Source organism: Spermophilus citellus, assembly GCF_964194105.1.
Source record: "Spermophilus citellus genome assembly, chromosome: 2".
Lineage (NCBI taxonomy): Eukaryota > Metazoa > Chordata > Mammalia > Rodentia > Sciuridae > Spermophilus > Spermophilus citellus.
Genome location: NC_138183.1, coordinates 88,191,059 through 88,214,490, shown reverse-complemented (window position 1 = coordinate 88,214,490; position 23,432 = coordinate 88,191,059). Strand labels below are relative to the sequence as shown.

Genomic DNA, 23,432 nt, shown 5'->3' with positions numbered 1-23,432 from the left:
AGGAGCAAGAGATTGGGGAGGAGCCAAGGTCACTCTTACAACCATCTACTCCTATAAGAATTAGCCAGGTTCTGTAAGAACTACACTAATCCATTCCAGGGTGGGGTACCCTGTGATCTAATCATCTCTTGAAGCCCCTACCACTTCAATACAGCTGTATTGGGGACCAGTCTCCCAGTACATGAACCACAATATTGGACAAATGATATCCAAACCATAGCACATGAGAATTGGCCTGACCTGCTTTTGTGGAAGGTACTGACGCCTATTTCAGCTACACTTACATACTCCAGTTACTACATTGCAGTGGTATCTTTCTTATCTCAAAGCTCTTGAGTAGTCTAAGAATATATTGCTGAGGGGTATATATGTTGGTCACTGTGTTTAATTATTAGCAAAAATCTTTATTATGCTTTGGACCACATATTTCTTAGGACAAAATGACAGCAGTATCTGTATGCCCAGTTAAGATTTGTTCCATCCATTTTATTACAACACATTGCTTTGACTCATGGATCTTGTGTATCCTGCATATGGTAGGGAGTTCCTCATGGTACACCTGAATGCAGTGAGCTTTGCAATCCAATCATAAAATGAGGAACTCAATGTGTTATGTTCAGTGAGTTGATAATACTCAGTCTCTTTAAGATGAGTGGACTACAGAGTATATGTGTAAGAGAAACTAAATCTATTGATTATATTCTGGGCATTGTAATCAGCTATTGTTGGATAAAGGTTGTCATTTGAGTCTCCTGGTGTAACAAAATAATCACAGAAATTTAAAACCAAATTCAATTTTGATGATTTGTCTCTTTTGACTCACATCAGATGGTTTTTCTTACAAAGGCCTTTCAACTCAGGCAAAATTAAAGTTGAAACTGATGTCAGGCTGGGCACAGTAGCACATGCCTGGAATCCCACCAATTTGGGAGGTTGAGGCAGGAGGATTGCAAATTCAAACCCAGCCTCAGCAACTTAGTGAGGGCCTAAGCAACTCTGAGAGACCCTGTCTCTAAATAAAATACAAAGAAAAAGGGCTGAGGAGAGGTAGCTCAGTGATTAAGTGCCCCTGGGTTCAATCCCCAATACCCACCCCCTGTCAAAAAAAGAAAGAAAGTTATGCAGGAAAACAGAGGCTTCATTCATATCACAACTTGTGCTTCACCCAGCACTGTGCATCCTTGGCCAGGAAGTGGCTTTTCCACCCCATCCCTGAGCTGGTGATTGTACTTTTTAATGAAGACATCACCATGTAGCATAGGCCAAACTAATCTTCTAAATTATTTTTAATGGATTAGAAGAATGGCTCACTTAATCTTTCTAGTTTCTTAATTTCTTTTCAATAGGCCACATTCCATCCCTAAAACATTCTGTAGGTCTGTCAGCAACTTTGATTGAAGCATGAATTAATCTTATCAGAATCCTGATGGAGGCATAGATGGGTCTTTGCTATTCAGAGGGTTTTGTTGTAATGTAATCTTAATCAGATTTTGCTGGTATGTCTTTAGGAATTTTGGAAGGGAAGATAATCTAACCAATTTAGCAATCGTATAGCACAAACATCTAAACCAAAATAGAAATAACCAGGGTTTACCCCAATGACAAGGGCCTGTATTTAGATCCTAGTCCTGGGATGCTTGATCTCCACAGTACCTTTCTATGTTGATGTATGGATGGAAATGGTGGCTTTAGGGCTTGAGGAAACAGGTTTCCTAACATTCCTGATGGGGTTGAAGTATCCAGTACTTCTCACTGCACTGCTGCCTAGACTGGCAGTGGACTCAGCATAATCTGAGGAGACAGTGTCTGGGTAGGAGCTTCAAATCTGCAGCCAGTTGGTCTAGCTGAGATCCTGCCTTGTTTTGTAAAGTTGTGTGACTTGGGAAAGTCATAGAATCCCTTTGTGGTTCAGTTTCTTCAGATGTAAGATGAGGACCTTCCTCAGGTTCCTGGTGAGGATGGAACAAGTGATTAGAATAATCATCCAGGGCCTCGTATGTGCTATCTGAGGGATTGCAAACTGTGGTTCTCCACAAGTATTGAGAATTGAAGTCAGTGTTCTGAGTTGCAAACAGAATTTGAAAAATTAAATAAAACATATTTTGCAAATATTAGAATGAAATAGAGCATTCTAGAGTGCATTGCGTCTATTCAGGGTATTGTTGAATATCCCTTTGGCTCCTCTTTTTGGTGTTCTTTTGATTGTGTGTGCTCATGTGCATGTTTTCAATGAAGTTGTGATTAACAGAGTATGGAAGCCCCTCCTCCAGAAACAAGTGAATCCATTTTTCTAAACACAGACCCATTGGGGTGAGTGAGGCCTTCCTTCTATGGATACAATGTGTAGGTGAGCTGTGACTGGAACTTACATGTGCTTCCCTTGCAGAGGGAAACCAAAGGGCAGTTTCTTATCGACCACATCTGCAACTACTACAGCTTGCTGGAGAAGGACTACTTTGGCATTCGCTATGTGGATCCAGAGAAGCAGCGGGTAAGAGCTAACCCCTATTCAACCCATTCTGAGGGAGGAGCCCAGGCTGTGGGGCACTGTGGGTGTTCCTCCCAGAGCCCCTGTGGGGTCCTTGTTCTCATGGACTATTGGCCACAGGAAAGTACTCTTTCAGTGGGTATGTGAGTCAAAGGCTTAGGCCCTGTCCCACTGGACTGGGTAGAACAGGAAAAAGTTACATTATAGGTCTTTCCAGAAAGCTGGTCCCACCTGGACAGAAGAGAGAATATTCCTGTGCCATTTGATTGGCACAATGGCATCAACAGTGGCCACATAAAATCTGATTAGAGAAAAATCCCCCAACCTCTGACAATAAAACACTACTGGTAGATGAGAGGGTGAATGCTTAATGGGTTTAGGGTTTTCTTTGGGGATCATGCAAATGTTTGGAACCTGATACAGGTGGTGGTTGCACAACATGGTGAATGTACTAAATACCACTGGAATGTGCATTGTCAGTTTTATGTTATATGGATTTTACCTCAATTAAAAAAAAAAGAAGCTTCTGACAGATGAAAGATTAAATTACTTTGGAAGTTAGTTGCTCCTTGTCTTCTTGCTCCTGGACACATTTACCCTTTCTAGCTCACAAGAGTGAGCAAGGAGTCTCACTTTTCAAGCAGGTGTGTGCTTTGGTGTCTGTAGGCATGGCATGTGCTAGACTTCCTGGGGCATGTGCCCCTCACATCCAAAAGACCCCTGGAATCTCTGTCCCAGCCACTAGGGCTTCCTCTTCTTGCAACCCTGCTGAGTATTTGAGCTGTGGGCTAGAGGCTCTGTACAAGTGTGAATTGGCTTCCTGGGATGCCAAGGTTTTGGGGGGCAGAGCTAGGGGATAGGACTCCTTTTTAATTTTCCCCTTCTTCTCCAGGGTTCCTGGTTTTCTTCCTGTTTCCTCTTCCCTCTCTACAATCCCACCAGGCTATTAGTTTAGTATTTACTGACTCAGCATGAAGAGGGAAGGTTTGCAGAGTGTACTTTTGTAAAGGAGGAAGGAAGATGTTTAAGGAGGAAGATTAGGTTTTGTTCTGGGACACAGAGGAAGTTATTTAGCTCCTGGAGTCCTATAGGACCCTGTGGGGGGGATACAACGAAGTGGCTCAGAGGAAGAGGTTTTGGTTTCCTATGGAACCCGAAGTCACCCTTGGATGGGCCAAGTATTTACAGAGTGAGGAAGGCAAGGACAGTGGTGAGGATGCAGGGCTCATATGGTGTCAGAGAGGGGGTCTGTGGTGTGATATTTACTACTAAGTAACAGTGGTCCCTAGACTTGGCCCTGCAACAGAATCACCTTGAGGGTTTGCTAAAATACTCAGTGAGGATCTTATTCCAGACCTCCTCAATCAGAATTCCTGGGCCAGTCTCAGGAACATGTATTTTAACACATTCCTATTCTAATTTGGATGCAGCTGGGTTCACTTGGTCTTCTGGCCAGTGTTGGGAACCATGGCATAAAGGCACTCATAGACATAGCTTCTTATGGTTTGAGAGGGTATTATATGGAGAGTAAAACGGGCTGAAAGGTCCCACAGTTAGTAAGCAATAGAATGAATATTTGAATTTAGGATCATGGGGATTCAAATCCCTAAGCCTAACAGACTCTGGGCTGTATTCATCATCTAATTAAAACTGGAAATAAGCTGGGTTGGTTGCACACACCTGTAATCCCAGTGGCTCAGGAGGCTGAGGCAGGAGAATCACAAGTTCAAAGCCAGCCTTAGCAACTTAGGGAGGCTCTAAGTAACTTAGTGAGACTCTGTCTCTAAATAAAATATTAGAAAGGGCTGGAGATATGGCTCAGTGGTTAAGCACCCCCTGGGTTCAATCCCTGGTACCAAACAAACAATCCCCCCCTCAAAAAAAAAAAAAAAAAAAAAAAGTGAAACTGAATATTTCAAAAATGAGATCATTTTTGTGCAAAATTCCATTCTAAATTATAGACATCCAACTTATAGGAGAAATTCTAGATACCATTAGTTAAGCAATCATCATGCTCTAGGAAGTTTACACATAAAGTATCTAGTCTTCCCAAAACCCTGCAATGAAGAGAGAAACAGGATGGGGTTTGAACTCACATCCTTTCCTTTCTATTTCCTACATAAAATTTGAAACACAGCCCTAGTCTTTTTTTGTAAAGGCCCACATAGAAAATATTTTCAGCTTTTTTGCTCAAATAGTCTCTGTTGCAATCACTCACCCTGCTGTTTTCATGAAAAGTGGCTGTAGACAATACCTAGATTAGTGAAGGTGGCTCTATGCCAATAAAACTTCATTTTTCCTTACTGTGCACTAGAAATCAGGCAGTTAGCCATAGTTTGCTGACCTTTGGCCTAGGCAATAGCTAGAAGCCACTGAAATGTGTGAGTCTTTTTTCTTCATAGTTCTTAACCTTTGCATTGGGGAGATATTGGATGTAATTAAGAAAGGACTTCAGAATTAAGGAATTGGAATCAGAAATATCAATATGAATTCATGATTTTTAAGATATATACCATAGATAGATATGTAAACAAATATAGATGTGTGTATAGGCTGGGCTAGTACATGCACACATAGATTTCCTGTTCTAAGAAGTTCTGTGCTCTAAGAAGGCCTAGAAGCAATGATACCAGAGCAGCAATGAGTACACACAGACTTTGGGGTCTAAATACCATCTCCAACCACAGCAACAAGGTCTTTTTGCAGAAAGTGTTGATTCCAGGACTGAAATAGGAGAATCACAAGATGAACCTGGGGTATCTTGTGGTACCAGAAAGTGAGGAAGTACTGTAGCTGTGCACGCGCACACACACATGCACTCACATGCACATGCACAAAGGACAGAGTGCTAGGTAAGGCACTGAGCTTACCCCAAACAAGTGCCAATGGCTCAAACTGGAACAATTGGAGTAGCAAAACTAAATAACAATAGCATTGTTATTAGAACCCATAAAATGAAATAAATATCATGAGGCCATATTGATATAAATAATTGAACAAATAAATTGAAGAGTAAGATGGGACTGTTTTTTTCTTACAGAAGAATTCTGATTAAAAAATGTAGAAGGAATGAAGAAAAGAGAAAACCACCATTAGAACAATCCAATACTAATTGTTGCAGCTAAGAGTCATCAAAGAATCCTAAAATCAGTGGGCAAATTTTGAGGAGCAACAGGATATTTCGAGTCTCAGAGTACCTCCATCTTTCCCAAATATTTTTTCAGTACAAAGGGGGAAATAATAACTTTACAATGGAGAAGGCTGGAAGGCACCACTTTAACTGAGATTAAAATAAACATCACCAGTAAAAAGGTACCAACACCATGTACCCCCAGCCTGAGGCACTGGGAAGGGCACACTGTCTCTGGTATTCTTCCCAATAAGGCACAATTTCCATCAAGTCTGGAGAAAACATCAGACAAGTCCAAAATAACTTAAAGCTTTTCATTTAAAATCATGAAGGTGGTAAAAGACAAGGAAACATGGGGAACTGTATTAGATTGGAGAGACACTTCAAGTAAAAGCAACATGGGATCATGGAGTAGATCCTGGAACAGAGAAAAGTATTGCAGTGGGAAACTGTGCAAACTCCAGAATAAGTCTGTCGTTCAGTTAATACTATTGTGCTAGTTACTGGTTTCTTATTTTTGTAATTGTACTGCAGTTACACAAGATGCTAATAGTCAGGAAGAATGAGTGAAAGTTACACTCTACTGTTTTTGTGAATTTTTATATGCCTAAAATTATTTTTTAAGGTTAGAATAAAAGATGTCTTTAGGCAGATGTGCTTCGTTGTTCTTTGTGTTTTGACTTGACTTAGCTTAATTTTTAAGGGTAGTAAATTAGAGGAAAAATGTGGGGGACACCCCAAAACAAAACTGTCTTATCTATTGTAGCTACTAAATTTCTTGGAGTCCTAAGCATCTGCCAAACCCATACCTGAGAACTTTTATTATAGCTTCTGCATGGGTTGCAGGGTAGTTGCTGTACAAACCTGTCTAGACTTTGGATTCAGAGAGATATGATTTAGAAATCCTATCTCTGCTGGTAAAGAAGTAATGTGATCTTGGCCAAGTTATTAAAGCTCTTTGAGTCTCTGTCCAAATAAAGATAAAATACTTCTGTTTGGAGCTGATATGAGAATTAGATATAAAATATATAAATACTTAACACATAGTATATATTAACTACAATATATATTTTAATTTTATTATTAATTATTGCTATTATTATTCTTACAGTTATGATACATTAGGTCTAGGTGAGGAATTATAGCCATGATTAGCATCCCAGACCTATCAGTGTTTGTAACAATTTCTTTTAAAGGCAGGGAACACTATCATGATCTTTGGAGAGAGAAAACAGAAAGTGAGCATTGAAAAATAAGAAAATTAATGGACTCAAAGGCATGAAGACATGCTGGTTTGGGAGTCTTAAGCAAAGACTAGTTTACCAACATTGTTTTTGTTGTTGTTGTTTTGTTTTTTGTTTTATTTTTAATCAGCTCTTGTACTTTTTAAATAATTACAAATAAAACTGATAAGTTATTTGGATAGAAGCTAACTAAGAAAGAAAACCAAGTTAGAGAAACTGAAGTGGGACTTACCTCTGTTGTGGGGCTAGTGGTTTGCCTGTGTCTCTTTCTCAATTGACAACAAACTATTATGGAATATTAAATATTTAGCATTATTACGTTTGGAACACCATATGTTTGACAAGATGTCTCCTGCCCCACATGCTCTGAAAGTGATGAGGACTGAATCAGTAAATAATGACTATTTTTTTTTTCTATTTTAATGGCAAGGGCCCAGAGTTTCCATTATTATTATTTTGTCTGATGGAGGGATAGGTTAAATACCAGCTCATAAGAACCTCTTTCAGTTTGCACCACATTCATCTGCTGAGGAATTCCTATAATTATAGTTGCCTAAGATTACAAAACAGGTAAATAGAATTATCCTGGCTTTACTAAAAGAGAAAGCTGGGTAATATTTCTAGAAGTATTAGTAGAAATAATTCCAAAAAGGAAAAGGTAGTATTTGGTCTAAGTCCAGGTATTTCTTAAATCTAGCATATTCTTTTCACCATTTTTGCTCAGGTATTTGGGTAACTTCTTGTTGGAAAGATGAAATTTTGAAATAATTAGCTGGATATCATAACTTTAGTTTCTGTGGTTATGGTTTGAGATATTCATTTGCTGGATTTCCCTTCTTTTTCTTTCACACCTTCACTTTTCCAAATGTAATTAAGGAAGCCATTCCCAGTGCCTTAGAGCTGAGGGAGTATCCTCTTCCATGCCAGCCAGAGAAGGCGTTATTCTAGGACTTGGTTGTGGCTGGTTTACAGCCTAGAAGGAGACTGTACTCAGTACTTTGGATTTTTAAACTTCCCTTAGTTCTAAGCATCTGCCAAACCCATTAACATTAGTGTCACTGTCTTCCCTGACAGGATGGTTATGCCTTATACCAAAGACAAGGGAAGTCCACACCTTTGGGGGCATGCTCCTCAAATGCCCTGTGACAGGGCATTGTGTTTCAGATGTCCTCCAGACACCACAGGGTTTACATGCTTTCTAATGGGAGAGTGAGCTGCAAAATCATGGATGCAAGGGCATGTTGGTCCTTGATGCCCCCCAATATAATTACAGCCCTGAGGTTTTTATGTCGGGAGCCAGAACGACCTAGTAAGCCTATTAGTGAGTTTTATTAATAATGGAAAAAGACATTGTCTGTTAGAGCAATTTGCTTTTTCTAGAGACACCTTGGGGAGGACATGGAGTGGAATAAAAATCATCCCAGTGATTTGAGGTTTTACTCTGGGGATGGTGCCAGGAAGCCAGACAGCATTATGTCCCACCAGCTGCTCCTGCCATTGAAAGGCTGCTTCCTGCTCCTCGGATAATTACTTCACAGATGCTTATAACTAGGAACAGGAGTGATACCTAAGATTTAGGGCAGCCATGTGCTGAAGAGTAGGGTTGTTCTGCTGCCTCAAGTCCCTCCGGTCCCCGACATGGGTTTCCCCATGTAGTGAGTTTCCTTTTGCTTTTAAGGATCAAGAGGCATTAAAAGTCAAGACTTTCTGAGTGCCCATATGGAAAGCATAGGTAACTGGCCTTGTGGGTGAGGACTTTGAACATTCAAGTCACAAGTAATCGTAATAACATCTTTAAAACTGGATATATCATCTAGTGGTTCAGTTGTGGCCCAAAATATTAACATTGACAGACTTGAGGAAATTGTCAGAATCCTTCAGCAGACAGCAGGACTTGGTGTTTAGCTAAAATAATTGCTCATAATTGGTGCTGTTTATATCTGACGTCCTTCTGGGAGGGGAGAGGAGGGATACCTGATAAAAGGTCATGATCTTGAAGCCACTTAGCAAACCAAGAAGTCATAATTTTTATGGGGGGGAGAAATGCATAAACTGGTTATCTTGTTTGGACCAGAAGGCAATTATAACAATAAGTGGACCAGGAAAATACCATTTTATCCTTGTGTCAGGAATAAATAGGAATATCCAAGGTAGAGAGGCTTTGCTCTCTTGGTGGTGGGAAGAACCTGGGCAGGAAATCAATTAGGGAGATAAGGTTTTTCTCTTAGGAAAAAAAAATTGATGGAGGGTCCCATAGCCAAAGATCATCAGAAGTGACTGAAAGCCAGTGGATTTGGGAGTTTCAAGATAGCTTTCAAGACAAGCTGGGAAAAATATCAGAGTGAAACTGTGGTGTATAGCTTGGAGAAATAAAAACAGTACAGGTTAAGAAATGATGGTTTGACGTAGACTTTTGTTTCTTTTTAGCTTCACCATATTTCTTTCAAAGTTCGGTTGTAATTGTGTGTTTCACGCATGGAGGGTAATGAGGAGTAGCTTGTGTTCTAGTTATTTTACTGTGTAACAAGCCTCCCATACTTTAGTGGCTTAGAAAAACCCACATTTATTATAGCAAATAATTTTGTGGTTCAGGGATTTGGGCAGGGTTTAGCTGTGGTTCTTCTGCTCTTCATGCCATGTGCGGGCGTCACCCAGTGGTGTTCAGTTGTTGGCTAGTCTGGTCTGGAGGGTTTGAGACGTCTTCACTCATGCCTGGTTGGTACAGGTGGTTGGAAGATGGGGCTTGGGGACCTCCTCTCACAGCATGTAGTTTCAGGGCCTCTCCAGATGGCCACACCAACAAGGTGTCTGAACTCTTCAGGGTTTGGATTATATATGAAGCCAACCACCAAACAAACTCTATAGGAAAGAGCAGATTTTGAGTTCAAATTCTGAACTTGTCGTTTGGGAAACCTGGGAGATAAAGTAGAAATTCTATCCCTGCCCCTCGCTGATTATATGACTTTAGCAGATTCCTTACCTTTCAATGCCTCAATGTCTTCATCTGTAAAATGGGAATATAAATAGGGCCTGTCCCATAAGGTTGCTGTTTAATTGTATTAATCCATATTATCAGCTATGTATCTGATCCTGTATTCCTTGTTTAAAAAGTTTGAATGGTTTGTGGGTCTGGCAACTTGGTGATATTTGACCTTAGAACATTTTAGTGATAATGTTAATAAATTTATGTGGCATGACAGCAAAATGTTATATGAATTTCATGATAAGCTTGAAGGAATCCCATAATTCCTCTTATCCCAGTGTGCTTTAAGATAATCAGGAGTAATTGTTTTTATAAATTATTTGAAAATGTGTTTCATTTTCAAACTATAACTTTTTTTCTTTGAGAGAGTACACTAAAATTTCTTGGATGTGGGTTAAGGGCTAGCATGCAAAGGGTCAGGCCCTTAATCTGCTTTTCTTCTTCTTCTTCTTCTTCTTCTTCTTCTTCTTCTTCTTCTTCTTCTTCTTCTTTTTGTTGTAGATGAACACAATATATTTATTTATTTATTTATTTATTTATTTATTTATGCTAAGAATCAAACCCAGGGCCTCACAAGTGGTAGAGTGCAAGCATTCTACCACTGAGCCACAGCCCCAGTCCCCTTTCATCTGCTTTTGTGAATAAAGTTTTATTGGAACACAGTGACTCCTATTTATATATGTATTTTCTGGGACTGGTTTCATGCTCCAGAAGCATGAAATCTGAGTAGTGACAGAGACCATTTGGACCACAAAGCCTAAAGTACTTACTCTTTGGTTCTCTCTTTCCTCTCTCCTCTCCTCTCTCTCCACATCCCCCAGTCCCTCACCCTCTTTTTCTCCCTCCCTCCTCCTTTCCCTTTTCTGATAGAGAGCATTGAAATTAGTGAGGAGGATGGAGGCTGCCTAATGTTTGCATGGATGCTTAAGTTTTCTTGGACTGTCTGTCTACTTTTCTTTCTTTTTTTTTTACATTTATTCTCCTAACTGTCACATATATTTTGCCTATCCTAAGACTCTAGAATACAAAATATGTTATGAATAAAGGAGTAAAAAACACTTTGCCAAAGCAATAAAATTTTTCTTATATAGATTGACTTCCAAATGAACAACAACCTGAGCATTCTTGCTTTACAGATTTATTGTTGTCTGTTGTTGCTCTTGTGTCAGATTTTATTGAGCTGGAGTGGAATTTATTGTTATTGATACCTAAATAATAAGGGCCAAGCTCTAACCTACCATCCAGAACCATTCTTTCTTCCTCAGCAGAGGCCAAAGGACCTGTAAATGACATAAATTGTCTACATAAGGCAGGGACTGGGTTACTCTGGGCTTTGTCTGGGAGTGTGTGAGAACCAGGCCATCGTTTTAGGGCCATGATGGGAATGGTCAGATTTTGGATCTGATTACTATAGAAAAGAAAAACAATCTCCTGCTCGAGAAGGTGCATTCAATCTTTTTAAAAGCCCCATGGATTAGTTAACACATTTTTCTAGGCTGTAAATTACTCTGTTTTGGGCACCAAAGGTTTAAGAAAGATAACAGAGAATCGAGTAATCTATTCTGCAATCATAGGCTGAATCAATTTTAACAGAAACTGAACATTTGAAGATAACTAAATGTTATAATAAATTGTTTACTTTTAGAAGGTTTTTTTTGGTCTTAGCAGCTACCAAATTAAAAATCAATTTACTTAGTCACAAATCACCAGTTCACACACACCTTCTTCTTCTCCCAAACAAGCCAAAAGTAGAATTTACAAAAGATATGCACCATTTATTTGATGGGTTAGAGAAAAATGATCTCTTAGGGCTCAGTGCAGCTGGGCCTGGATAAATTAAAAAGAGGAAACACTCGGCAATGTCCTTATCCTTCAGGTTCATAGAACGTGTACTGTTAAAGCTGAAGAAATCCCAGCATTTCTCAAATCTGCCCCCTACCTTCCCCCACCAAAATTGCAGATAAGAAAGTCAGGATATAGAAGGTTTCAGAATCCCCTTACTTTTAACTTCCTTTGTAAACTTCCTCCTAGACATATATTTTTTTAAAGATTTCATTTGCTCCCAATCAAAATTTACCAAGAAAGGCCCTGAAATGTGGTCAGGGTAGATTATCAATATTAAAAGTCCTCTTAAATTGGGACCTCTCACGGGGGCTTTGCAGGTTTCCAAGGTTTAAGCTTAAGGCACTAGGGATAAACTGCTAAGGAAAGGATTTTAAATACAGAAAGTACAGTTATTGGTGGAGAGTTAGGAAGGCTGCATTAGGTCAGCTTCCCAGAAGAAGATCTTGGAATAAAAATCCTAGTATAGTGAATTGTTAGGAACTGTTTCCAGGAAAAGACTTGTAGGGGAGCGGGAGATTAGGACAGAGAAGGAAAGGAGGCCAAGCAAGTATGTGAGCTTGGGCAAAGTCCTGCAGAGGGGCACTATCTCCGACTCCCAGAAGAGCTCTGGACTTAAGAGTTGGTCCTGTTAAGTGGTGAGGTAGCAGAGGCATTTATACTCCTGCCTGTCAATCATTAGTTAAGAGCTATTCTGATTTGCAGAAGGCAAGGTGGGTTAGGGAGGCTGAATTCCCCGCCCTATGATGGATTCCAGTAACCTAAGGGGCAGCCTTTCTAAAAGGAGAAGACTGCTGAGTCCTAACAATATCTGCAGCAGATGCCTTCCCAGCATCTTCAAATAATATTAAGGAATGCGTCCTGCGGTTCATCTTCCTTCCTAAGTTGATTTTGTAGAATCAATGATGTTGTCTTAGTGGCCTTAGACTTTAGAATTTTTATTGTAAATGAGAGTTGAGGAAATGAAGTTTTCAGCTATAATAAAACAGCCATGAATTCAGATATTTGGTTGTCAGAATTTTCTTTCTGCCACTCTTAGGGAAAATCAATTTCCAATAAAGAGACAGGCCTTTTTTTTTTCTTTTTAAGACTAAAATATCATACATTAAAAGTAGCAATTGAAAGGAAAACAGAAATTCAGTAAGTATTCTAAGCCTTATATCTAATCACCAGGCACACCCCCACATCACGGTTGTTTATTCACACAGATGTAATCCATCTCTACCTCCAGTAATGGCAGGAGTTGTTGATGTGGCTCAGACTCAACTTCAATGGCCAATTCACAACTCTAATTGGAAGAGTTGAGAAAAGAGAGAAGAAAGAAGAAGGGGATGAAGAGAGAGAGACAAAGGCCTAATAAGTTGGTATTGTGTTTAGATAGCAGAATAACCTCCTAATGAAGAGCAGAAGGGAAAGTGAGGTGGGAGAGATGGGAAGAAGATAACAGAAAGGGCCTCGGTGAGGGCAGCCACTGCACAAGCTAGAGTGTCTCTATCAGCCAGTGTTAAGATGGAGCTGGGAATTACAGAAACTCCTCTACACACTATGCTGTGTTCTAAGGGCTTCTTCCTGAATTAACCCATTTTATCCTTATTAAGGATGCTGTGAGTGAGGAAGCCCAGGGATTTCCTCACAGTCACACAACTACCTAGTGTCAAGGTTGGGATTTAAATCCAGGCCTGTTAGCTCCTGGGCCTGGCCAAAAATGTCAACTCTAGGTGCTTAGCTGGGTTTGGTATCTGCCTGTAATGTGTGAAATTCTTCCTATGGAATCTGAATTACAGGAAATCCACCTTTATTCTTAATTTTAAGAATAATTTATTTTATTCTTAATTTTAAGAATAATTTATTTTATTCTTAATTCAGAGCTTAATTGTCTATTTTTTTTAAAAATTGGCTTTTAGGGCTGGGGCTGTAACTCAGTAGGAGAGCACTATCCTAGCATGTATGAGGCACTGGGTTGAATCCTCAGCACCACATAAAAATAAATAAATAAATAAATAAATAAATAAATAAATAAAATAAAGGTATTATCTCCATCTACAACTAATTTTTTTTAAAAAATTGACTTTTAGATGAAATTAAACCTCTTTCTCTCATTATGCATGAAGCTCAACTCAAAGTGGATCAAGACCTAGGAATTAAACCAGAGATCCTGCGCCTAATAGAACAAAAATTAGGCCCAAATCTTCATCATGTCATATTAGGCCTTGACTTTCTTAATAAGACTTCTACAGTGCAAGAATTAAAACCAAGAATTAATAAATGGGATGGATTCAAACTGAAAAGCTTCTTCTCAGCAAAAGAAACAGGTGAATAGAGTGCCTACAGAATCGGAGCAAATTTTTACCACATGCACATCAGATAGAGCACTAATCTCTAGAATATAAAGCATTCAAAAATCTTAACACCAAATAAATAAATAACCCAATCAATAAATTGGCCAAGGAACTGAACAGACACTTCTCAGAAGAGGACATACAACCAATCAACAAATATATGAAAAAAAATTGAACATCTCTAGCAATTATAGAAATGCAAATCAAAACTCCTCTAAGATTTCATCTCATTCCAGTCAGAATGGCAGCTATTAAGAATACAAACAGAGGCTGCGGTTGTGGCTCAGTGGTAGAATGTTCACCTATCACATGCAAGGCCCTGGGTTTGATCCTCAGCACCACATATAAATAAATAAATAAATAAATGAATTGTGTCCAGCTAGAACTAAAAAATAAATATTAAAAAAAAGAATTCAAACAACAATAAGTGTTGGCGAGGTTGTGGGGAAAAAGGCATATTCATACACTGCTGGTGGGACTGCAAATTGGTGCAGCCAATCTGGAAAGTAGTATGGAGATTCCTAGGAAAAGTTGGAAAGGAACCGTCATTTGACCCAGCTATCCCACTCCTCGGTATTTATCTAAAGAACTTAAAAACAGCACACTACAGGGATATAGGCACATCAATATTTATAGCAGCACAATTTACAATAGCTAAATTTTGGAACCAACCCAGATACCCTTTAGTAGATGAATGGGTAGGGAAACTGTGGTGTGTGTATATACACATACACACACACACACACAATGGAATATTACTCAGCATTAAAAGAGAACAAAATCATGGCATTTGCAGGTAAACGGATAGAGTTGGAGGATATTATGCTAAGTGAGGCAAGCCAATTCCCCAAAACCAAAGGTGGAATGTTTTCTTTGCTATGAGGATGCTAACTCTAGAGGGGTTGGGGGCAGGGAGCATGGGAGAAATGGAGGAACTTTAGATAGGGCAAAGGGGAGGGAGGGGAAGAGAAGGGGCAGGGGGGTAGGAGAGGATGGTGGAATAAAATGGACATATATATGTCCATAAGCATATCTATGTAGACATGAATGGTGTGAATCTACTTTGTGTACAATCAGAGACTTGAAAAATAGTGCTCTATAGGTGTAATATGAATTGAATTGCATTCTGTTCTCATATATAACAAATTAGAATAAATAAATAATATAATTCAAAAATTGACTTTTAGTTATTCATGTAAGGCACCAAAACATGTAAAAAGATGAATATTGACATCATGATTTTCTTTGACAAACACTACTACATCTGTGTTCCCTATTATCCACTTTCACTGGTATCACTTCAGTGTATTTCTCCCAATCTTTAAAAATATATTTAGATGTTTGTGTATGTGCTCTTTGAATATGTTGGTAGTGTTTTGTGCTTTTTATTTAAAAAAGAAAACACATTAATTATTGATACAGTAGTTCTTATTTTCCTAAACTCGCCTGATTTATGACTCTCTTAGGATCTCAGTAATTATTTTGCAGTATTCATAGGTTAAGAAAATACATAAAAGTTCTATAATAATAGTTAGGTCCAAATAGCTTAATAAGATTTATGTGTTAACAACTTAATAGCCATTAAATATATATAAATTACAAGAAAATATTATTTTTTCAGTTCATTCTAAAATAACCACAATCACTTAATAATGGGAGGTGTGGTGTGTGTGTCCCTGTTGGCAGCCCTGGGATCCCTATTGGATGGTGCCATGTTCATTGCCTGTTCCATTCCTATTTTAGCTTGGTGCTTGATTTTTATCACAGCATGGGGAAAAAAAAAGATATCAAAAGGAATTCAGCACAATCGAATGTTGGAACCGTGAACTTCTTCGAGTTCATAGTTCCCAGGGTGCTAACAGATGCCTGGTATGACTATGTTCCCCTGGGGTGCCAACGGCGGCCATGGTTATAAATTTTGCAGTTCACTTTTTTTTTTCCCACGGTGTGCCTTAGAGATCTTTGTTACACTTGAAGATTTACCTCACCTAAAACACTGCGGAATCATCCAGAATACGAGTAGATCAGTTTGTTTATACATGTTCCTGTTGGCCATTAATGTTACTTTTAGTCTTTTGTAATTTTTTAGTGAAAAACCTTGCTATATGCCTCTTTGTTCACCTGGGTGACTTGGAGAATAAATGATTTGCTGGGCTATATGCCAGGCATGTTTTTGTTTTTGTTTGTTTTAAATTAAGCTTGGTCCTCTTTGAGGGAATGATTTTCCTATAGTCCTTTGAAATACACATGATGGATATAGTAAGTCTATGGTGGCTTGGCAGACACAGCCAATCCATCATGGCTCTCGTCTCTGAGCCTTCTACTGTATCAGAACCATCTTCACAGTCCTGATGTGGGCACACAAAATGGAACTGACTTGTCATTCCTTGAGCCAGAGAGGAGTTGGAGAGACAGGCTGAAGTCAGGCAGAGAAGGCCTACAGAGTTCAAAAGATGTCAAACTAGGAGCATTCAGAAAACATTTGTATTTCAGATATTATTGGTTAAGTGACTGATGATTGGTCTCTGTGAGAAAACAGCAGTGTATTGCTTTCTGGTTGCTGTTAATTGTTTCTTGCCTTAGTTATAAAATATCCCATTTATTTCTAGCAAAGTAATTTAATCAAGGGAACCCTTTTATTATTCTCTTCCATGAAGTCTATATATTGAAATATATGGTCTACCCATTAAATTGTACTTATTCAGTAAAACCAGTGGCAGCACCAAACAAGCACTTATTATTTCTACATCCCAAGCATTGTATCTTATACTTATTAGCTTTTTAAATCCTCACAGTAGCCCCATGAGGTAGGTACTATCACTTTTTCCATTTTATAGTTGTGGTATTTGAGACACAGAGAGTTTAAACATTTTGCACAAGGTTACAGAGCTGGTAAGTGATATAATGAATTAGTTGTCTACTGTTCAATTATAACTATGTGATTTCTGCTTAGAAGGAGATAATGAGGATTCTCAAAATGAGTCAATATAATTTTGACCATAAGTAAGGAAACTTGCTGTGTAAGTTTGTCTGTGTGACATGGTTGGGGTAAATGTACTTTTTTGTTATTGTTGTTGTTAGACTTTCCAGTATGTTGAAACAGTGAAGAATCTCATTATTGTTTTGAAGACTAAAGAGATCTGACACCATATATTAGAAACTACTGATTTGGTTACTTAATTTTTCAGTTTCAGAGAAAACAGGGAAAGTTCATCAAAGAGAATAAATGTGTTGCGGTGCAAACTGATCAGGTGGGAGGGCACAGACTGAGAGGTTAGGAGCTACTCTCTGCAATCCCGCTGCACAGCTGGCTGCTCCACCACTTATTATCAGGTGACCTCAGGCAAGTTGTTTAATATCATGAGCCCCAGATTTCTCATTGACAAATGAAGTGGCTGTGAGGACTAAATAGGACAGCACATGGGAAGTCTTGATGAGCACCAGGCACTTAGTATGCGCTCAACAAAGGCAAGCTTTTTATTGAACTTTATGGGTATGCATTGACTTCCCACAATAAGGATAATATGGCACCCTGCAGTTACTAGGTGACACAAAGGAGTTAAAGTGAGGTGTAACAGATGGTAAGTTTTTTTTTTCTCTTCTTTCCTCTCTAACATCAAGCAGGCAGGGTGCCCCATGAGGGAGGACTCCCTGACCTCATGATGGATTCCCCATGGTATCCTTTTTATCATCTTTATAAACTGTATGCATAGATGACTCTTCCTGACATTCCCTGAACAGGTTCAGGAACATCATGTTTAGTGATCTCAAAAGCTGCCTGGTTCTCAGCATGTTGAAATGACCTTTGTATATGGCATGGGGTGAGCTGGCCACTGGGACCGTTTTGGTGTCTTCTTCAAATAAAATGCCCAGCCGTGACATGATTCTGAACTATTCAGGTCTTGGCTTCTTTGTTTTGTGGTAAAGCTGATTTTTTTCCTTAATGACCTGAGGCCTCTGAAAATAAGATTTTAAAAGTCATTTGTTCCCTGCTACTGTAAAGAAAAATATCGTCTCCGTGTGAGATGGGGCTCATGCTGACTTGGCTCAATATCCATATTAGAGGAGGCTGCTCTGGAAGAGGAGCTGGGTGCTGATACTATCCAAACTGTGACTCTTTGAGGTCATGGATGTCAAATGCTCCAAATCTTTAGCCATCTGTGGTTTTCCCAGAATTGCCCAGGAGTCAACTAGAGTTGCTAGAACATCCCACTTAAGTGCATATCTCTCCTTTATCCTTCTAGCAACTGTATGATTCAGATATTACTCAGAAACTGTTGACCTTCTAATTTATACCCTTGTCTGTGTTATTATTATTGTTGAGTTGTTTGTGTTGGTCTTTAGAGGGTGGAACATTGAAGAATATCTATGGAACCAAGGTGGTACCTTGGAATTCTTTTTAGTTGTTAAGTCAACAAATTGACCCACAATCTGTTTTATTTTTTCTCTCCCTAGCACTGGCTTGAACCTAACAAGTCCATCTCCAAGCAAATGAAATGTAAGTGTCAATCTGGGGTTTTACTTTTGCTATGAAATGTCCAAAGATAGATTCTGTTTCTTGACAAAGTTTCTCCTGCCAGGAGAAAAATGGGTAGAGTTGAAGATATTGGGTGAGCAGGGGCTTCTCTCTCCCAGTGAGGGCTGGGTATCCTCTTCCCCATTTTCTGGACCTTGGCACCCCCTGCAGTCTCTAACCCTGTTGTCCTCTGTGCCTCTTCTCCCTGCCATCTTGCCCTCACATTTCATATTCACACAGGAGCTTTGGAATTGGATGGATAACTATCCCTTAAACATAATCACCAGGAACCCTGGTTCCTTTTCATTGTGGGTGTGGCTAGTAAATGGTGCAGGGTGTGGGGTGCAGTCTGGAGGGGGATGGAGGAAGCAGGTGTGTTTGGAAGCTAAAATCTTACCAATAGCTTTACTAAATTTTGTTATTAGATTTTACTCCTCCAGCTCCCAAAATGAAGTAAAATATGTTTTTCTGGGTAATTGTCTTAAAGTTCTGGTGTTCTGAACACACCTTCTATCTAGAGTCCTTGGTCATCCACCAGGGGTGTTGTGAAGAAGTCATTGACAGGTAGTCCTGGGAGATGTGGGGTTTTTTTTGTTGTTGTAGTCATATGCACCAGACTATAGCCAACCTGCTTTTATTTATGGTTTGGAGGAGAAGTTCTGAAATGTACCTCAGAAATTCATTGCCTTCCCCCAAATCCATTTATCCCTCTCTATGTCAATTTTCCCAGGATTCTGCAATGTAGGTGATAAATCAGTTTTTCACCGGAGATCAGATTAGTATATATCATATCGTCCATCATCATTTAAGGTTTTTTTTTTCTTTCTCAAATATGATATTATTCTGGGAAGGGTTTTCAGGTGGGAGAAGGAAGAGACTGAGCATGCAAGGGCTTCAAACTAGCAACCAACATATGTATTCCTTAACCTTCTTCTTTTATCCTTCCTCCTTGTCCCACATCTGCCTCCCCCCATTCTTTGAGAACAAATTCTGTCTGGCCAGTGCAAAGAAGGATTTATTGACATGAGAACAGATGCATATGCAGGTGTAGAAAGTCCAGGGAGGCTAGGCTGTTGGGTGAGGCTGGAACAGTGTTGGGACAAGGCTGAAACAGAGTTGGGGCATGCATCCCCATAAAGATAGAAAGAGCCCAGGAGACTTCATACAGTATGCTATGCAGGAAAATGAGAACTAATGCTTGAGAAAAAAGTAGTTGATACCTAGCTTTTGTTCCATAGCTTCCAAAAGTTTATATTTTTATTTATATATTAAAAAACATTTCAGCTAAGTTTCCAGATTATTAATTAAGATTACTTTATTAATTAAGTAGTCTTAATTAATATTAAATGTTTCTTTGACTTTGGTTCTTAAATGTCATGGATTCTTTTTTTCCCATGGACCATAGAAATTTTTGAAATATAATTTATTTTTTAATGTAGTTTCAACATGTAATAAAAGGAAAAATTAAAAATCATAAAATATTTAAAACATGTGAGGATTTTGCTGCTTTAAGAGCTTTGTCTTCACAGTTAAGCAAACTGTACAGCTGACTGAAAGTATGTGATATTTTATAGAAATGGTTTAAAGTTTGGCATTTGACCACTGGCCAATTTCAATCTGATGACAAATGGGATCTGACTCTGGAAATAAGAATAGTGTAAAAGTCAATTTCCAAACCAGATCAGGTGACTCACAGATTCCAGGAACTAACAAGGGTATTACCCATCACCCAGTGCCCTGTTTTGTTGCAAAGTATACTAATGTACAAAAAAAATATGATTTTTTTCAAGATTACAAACCTAGTTTTGTTGTGGTTGATGACGATGTCTTTTAGCATTAAGAATCTGTGTTCTGGAGCTATTAACTTTAATGTATATTCTGGAGCTATTAACTTTAATATAAATTGGGAAAAATTTAAAACTGGGGCTTATACATTGTGAACCTAGAAAAGCTGATTCCAACCCCAGGAACGCATCCATGAGTTGCAGAGCCCCAGGAAGTGTCTTACTAAGGTAGGGACATGCCTGTTATGTTCCTGTTGCTTTTTATTAGGCTATGCTTATGTTATTCCTTGAAGAAATTGTTCTCACATTCCCATCTGACTCACACAGGGAAGTGGACATTCAGGTTCTTTGTTCTGATCCTTTCTTTCTTTCTTTCTTTCTTTTTTTTTTTTTTGAGGTAGGGGCATCAAACCCAGCTCATTATACATGCAAAGCACTACCACTAAGTGATATCCCTATCTCTGCTCTGATCCTTTTAAGAGCTTCCCATTATGGGTTTTCCTAGAAATGATGTTTCCCAGGGTTGGCTGAAGGTCAGCTGTCCTGATTAACAAACCCTGCTACAAAGGCTTTATTGTTTCTTAGTAGTTTTAAAAGCAATATCATGTTGGTGGTTTTTCAAACAGTTCAGAAAGGTTTAAAAAGAAGACCAAATCTATTTCCTTTCTTCTCTTCCTTATATACTCAAGCCCACCCAGAAAGATAACTATTAACACTATATTTAAAAAATTTAAATGAGCATATGTTAATTGTACATATTTACGGGTTACAGTGTGATACAATTGCAATATGATCAGATCAGGGTAATTAACAATATTTTGCATGTCCTTCCAGGAATGTCTGGTATTTATACATTCTCTCATCATATATAAGGCCTGTTGTAGATAGCAATGAGATTGACCTCTTTATATTGTTTTCCCCATTTTTATTTTTTAGTAATTAGTTTTGGAGATTTTGCAATATCTTTGATTGAGGACTGATATTATTTTAAAACTGGTTTTCTGGTTAATTGTATGCATGGATATAATTTACTTATTTTGGAAATAGAGATTGTTTCTAGGATCTTGCTATTACAAATTATACTGCAGTAAACATGCTTGTATAAATTCTTGCTTCTTATAAAAGTACATCTGTACTACAGATTCCTAGAAGTAGCTCAAAAGACATACACACTTTACATTTTTAGTTTAAACTTCCATTCAAGGAACTTCTAGAAGTTTATTTCCACTAATGTTGTGTGAGAATGCTTGTTTCCTCTAAATCTTATTGAAATGGATATAATTAAGTTTACTTTTACGATGACATAAAATTTATAAAGGAAGAGAAATATTTATTTAATTAAAATCTAATTAATTAGATGGTTAATTAATCAGGTATAAATTTTTAAATTGGGATACTTGTTAAATGAAAGTCTTAATTTTCCTTTGAATTTAGGAGAGACACTAAATTTTATTTTTTAAATTAACATTTGGTAAAATTGACTTTATTTTGGTGCAGAGTCCTATGAACTTTAACACATAAGTACAATTTTATGACCAGTGCTATAGCTGGAAAAGAATAGTTTTGTCGCCCCAAAACTTCTCTGTAGTTAATCCCCGAGAGACTGATAGTCACTGATCTGTTCCATGACAGTAAGTTTGTCTTCTGAGAATCATACAGCTTGTGAGTTTTGAGAATGATTTTTTAAACTCAGCACAATAATATTCACTCAAGTTGTTGTGTATCTTAATATGCAATACAGAAAATTAATGAAAATAAAAGCTAGTCTTTGAAGAGATCAGGAAAAATTATTCAGCCTCTAGGAAGACTGAGGGAAAGAAGAAAAGAGAAGGTACAAATTTCCAATGTCAGGAATGAAAAGGAGATATCACTACAGACCCCACAGAATAATTCTAGGCATGTAAACCTGAGAGCTTAGATGAAATAGATTAATTCTTCAAAAAGCAAGAATTACTAAAACTCATCCAATATGAAATATGTAACTTGAATAGTTTCACAGCTATTAAAGAAGTTAGGTTTAAAAACTTCGAGTTCCCTCACTGTTGCTAGTGTTGCTGCCAGAACTCCCTGTCCTGCTCCTTAAGTTGTAACCAGAAACTTTTCCTGGAATTTTCTGTTAGAGCTGATGCTCACTTCTCAGGTCCTGACCAGAGGATGCCAGGGGAAAAAACATGAACTCATTGCTGGTTCAGTGGCCTTCTGAATTCTCATGTCTGCCTGCTATTGTTTGTTTTTCAGTTCTTAAATAGTTGCTGCAAGTATTCTGCCCAGATTTTAGAGTAGTATTCCGTTATATCCTACCTGGAGTTGGAACCTTAAAGTCAAACTTTTTATTATCCCTTGTCTATCAGGTCAACATGCAGATAGCCTGCATAATTTGTCTGGGCAGTGCTGAGAAAATATCGTCCTGATTTTTCTACGCCACAGCATGTCCATAGGTATAAATACGAACCAGGTTGATTCTTTTCTTGTTTTTCATGAGTATTCAGATAACAGGTACTTTGCAAATAAAGTATCAACAGCAGCAGCACATTTTGAATGTCTTATTTTCAGAGTCCTTGCTTTTCATGAAGGAATATTGCTATGCAACATTAACAGTGATTATTTTCATTTTTAACATGTGGCTTTCAGCCTTGATCCTGTAACAGTGTAAATGTAGCCTGTATGCAAACATGTGGTGGCACTCACTAGGAAGACAATGTACTCTCTATAGGATCTATGTTGCTGCACAAATTATCATAGCATGAAAAGTCTTAAAAATTACATGCTACAAGTTGGATGTTCACATATGTATGTTGTTTCCATAGGATCAAATTCAACTTGCTTGTGAGCATCCATTGAGGGCCAAAAGTTTAATTTTGTCACTTCAGGGTAGCTCAGGATATGCTTGTTTAAAATTTATCTCTTTCAGTCAATTCACAATTTAAAAATAGTCACTTAGCAGTGCGTATTTCATATTGGGGTATATTTCCCATTTCAAGAGCTTTCTCCTTCTCTCCTCCCTGCAATGGGATCATGAGCAGGAGGGATTTAGGTACCCTTTTGATAGCAAGGGACCTCTGTCATGTGTTCAGTCCTCTGTGTCCTTATCTGGCGGGTCCCTTGG

General features: G+C 38.4%; 1 protein-coding gene across 1 annotated transcript in view; it reads left to right on the top strand.

Annotated features, from left to right (window-relative positions):
* Positions 1-23,432, top strand: part of FRMD3 (FERM domain containing 3) — a 251,414-nt gene that overhangs the window by 122,406 nt on the left and 105,576 nt on the right. The window contains exons 2-3 of the mRNA XM_081266586.1: positions 2,387-2,491; positions 18,482-18,524. Of these exons, the coding sequence (XP_081122712.1) occupies positions 2,387-2,491; positions 18,482-18,524 (148 nt within the window). The remainder of the gene's footprint in view (positions 1-2,386; positions 2,492-18,481; positions 18,525-23,432) is intronic.